Source organism: Beauveria bassiana (assembly GCF_000280675.1).
Source record: "Beauveria bassiana ARSEF 2860 unplaced genomic scaffold BBA_S00058, whole genome shotgun sequence".
Taxonomy (NCBI): Eukaryota; Fungi; Ascomycota; class Sordariomycetes; order Hypocreales; family Cordycipitaceae; genus Beauveria; species Beauveria bassiana.
In genome coordinates, this window is record NW_007930893.1 from 1823 (window position 1) to 3357 (window position 1535).

The 1535-nt window shown below is 53.6% G+C and overlaps 1 protein-coding gene across 1 annotated transcript in view; it reads left to right on the top strand.

The window, feature by feature from the left end:
* Positions 1 to 706: 706 nt before the first annotated feature.
* The window catches only part of BBA_09552 (uncharacterized protein), a gene marked incomplete at both ends in the record, with an annotated part of 1622 nt that continues 793 nt past the window's right edge, over positions 707 to 1535 (top strand). Inside the window, 2 exons of the mRNA XM_008604649.1 lie at positions 707 to 848; positions 901 to 1515. Coding sequence (XP_008602871.1) covers positions 707 to 848; positions 901 to 1515 — 757 coding nt within the window. The remainder of the gene's footprint in view (positions 849 to 900; positions 1516 to 1535) is intronic.

Here is a 1535-nt window from a genome sequence, read left to right on the forward strand (position 1 = left end):
CCCGTCGGGGACAGAGCCAAGCGAAGGAAAGCGACATAGTTATAGACTGCGAAACGCTATCCGTACACCTCATCATCTCTGATGCAGCAACTCCATGCACCCACCACGACCTAAGCAATGGGCCCTCGTCTAGCCAAGGGAGCAGGCATCCAAGTTGCACATCTTGATGTGCTAGACTGCTACATCACGGATCTCGTAATACTGCACGCCGTGACTCACGTTGTTTGGGTTGGTCGGCACTGCGGATACCCCAAGAGATCATGTGTTCCTACTACCGGCAAGGTTGATTGAGTCAAAGACAAGCTTTGGGTGCCGAATACATCACAACCCGGCTCTATGTGCGCCTTCTGCCGGCCTTCTCCTTCAAACGAATTCAATCTCGCCTACAAGCTACGATGCGTCATTCACCAGACTGCATGCGCCAGATACGATTACTTCCGCCTCTCTGTCTTATCGATGCATCACGCACTGCCATCCAATTTCGTCTGCGGGCTACAGGGCGTTCTTCACCAGGTTATTGCGACGGCTGCAGTCGAGTATCTCAGTGGAAGGCGCTCGAGTGCCTTGCTCTTACGTGCTCCTTACAGATGTGTCATAGTGAGAGTGACGAAACTATAAAAGGGCAGCAGCTGCCACTTCCTGCCCCATCGTGATCTCACTCTGCATTCAATTTGTCTTTACCTATCTTTGATCTCAACTGATTACCATGGCACGAGTCGAAACCACCTTTGGAGCAGATAGCTCCGCCGTCCGAACCCCCAACCATGCAACCTCTGGCCGTGATCCCGCAGCATCGCCCCAGTGGCCAGTTGGTCCCTCAGACGAAACAAAAGACGGACCTCGCACTGGTAGGTTAATGGTAGCAGCATATACCAAGACACTGCTAATCAAAGTACGCAGAAATTTTGCAAACAGCTGCTGGGGGCACTGAGACCAGTTGTGGTAGCAATGCCGGTAGATCCAGTCGTGCTGTAGGCCATGACCGAGAGCACGCTAGAAATCGTCATAATTCGGTTTCCTCGCAGCAAGCGAGCCCTCCACCCACGACTGGCATCGGATTCAACATCGCTGAGCTGGTAGCAAAAACGCTTGAAACTGCGGGAGTCCCGGAGTCACAAGATCTACCGGAGCCTGAGACAGCGGGTCATACGGCTGCGCGCTTTGCAGTTGTTATACCCAAGCCGGACGATGAAAGTCAAGTTCAAGCCGGTCAGGGAAGCGTAGGTACGAAACCTGCCGAGCAATCCAAGAGGCAGACACGCGGCATGAATGCAACAACATCCGAGAGCCTCAACCGACGAAAACGGAGCGCCACATATAGAACCATGCCACCAACCATCGAGGACAGTGCCGGCGAGACTTTGAGCACCGGGAAGTCAACAGGAATGGCAAGCCTCCCCAGGGTCGCAGTAAGCAACACACCACAGAGTGGCTCGGGTGTTGATGGCCTTCCAAGATCAGGATCAAAACCCCAGACTACCAGCTTGGACAACACTGGAGAGACAATTGAGACTGGTAAGTCCAGCACTAGCAGC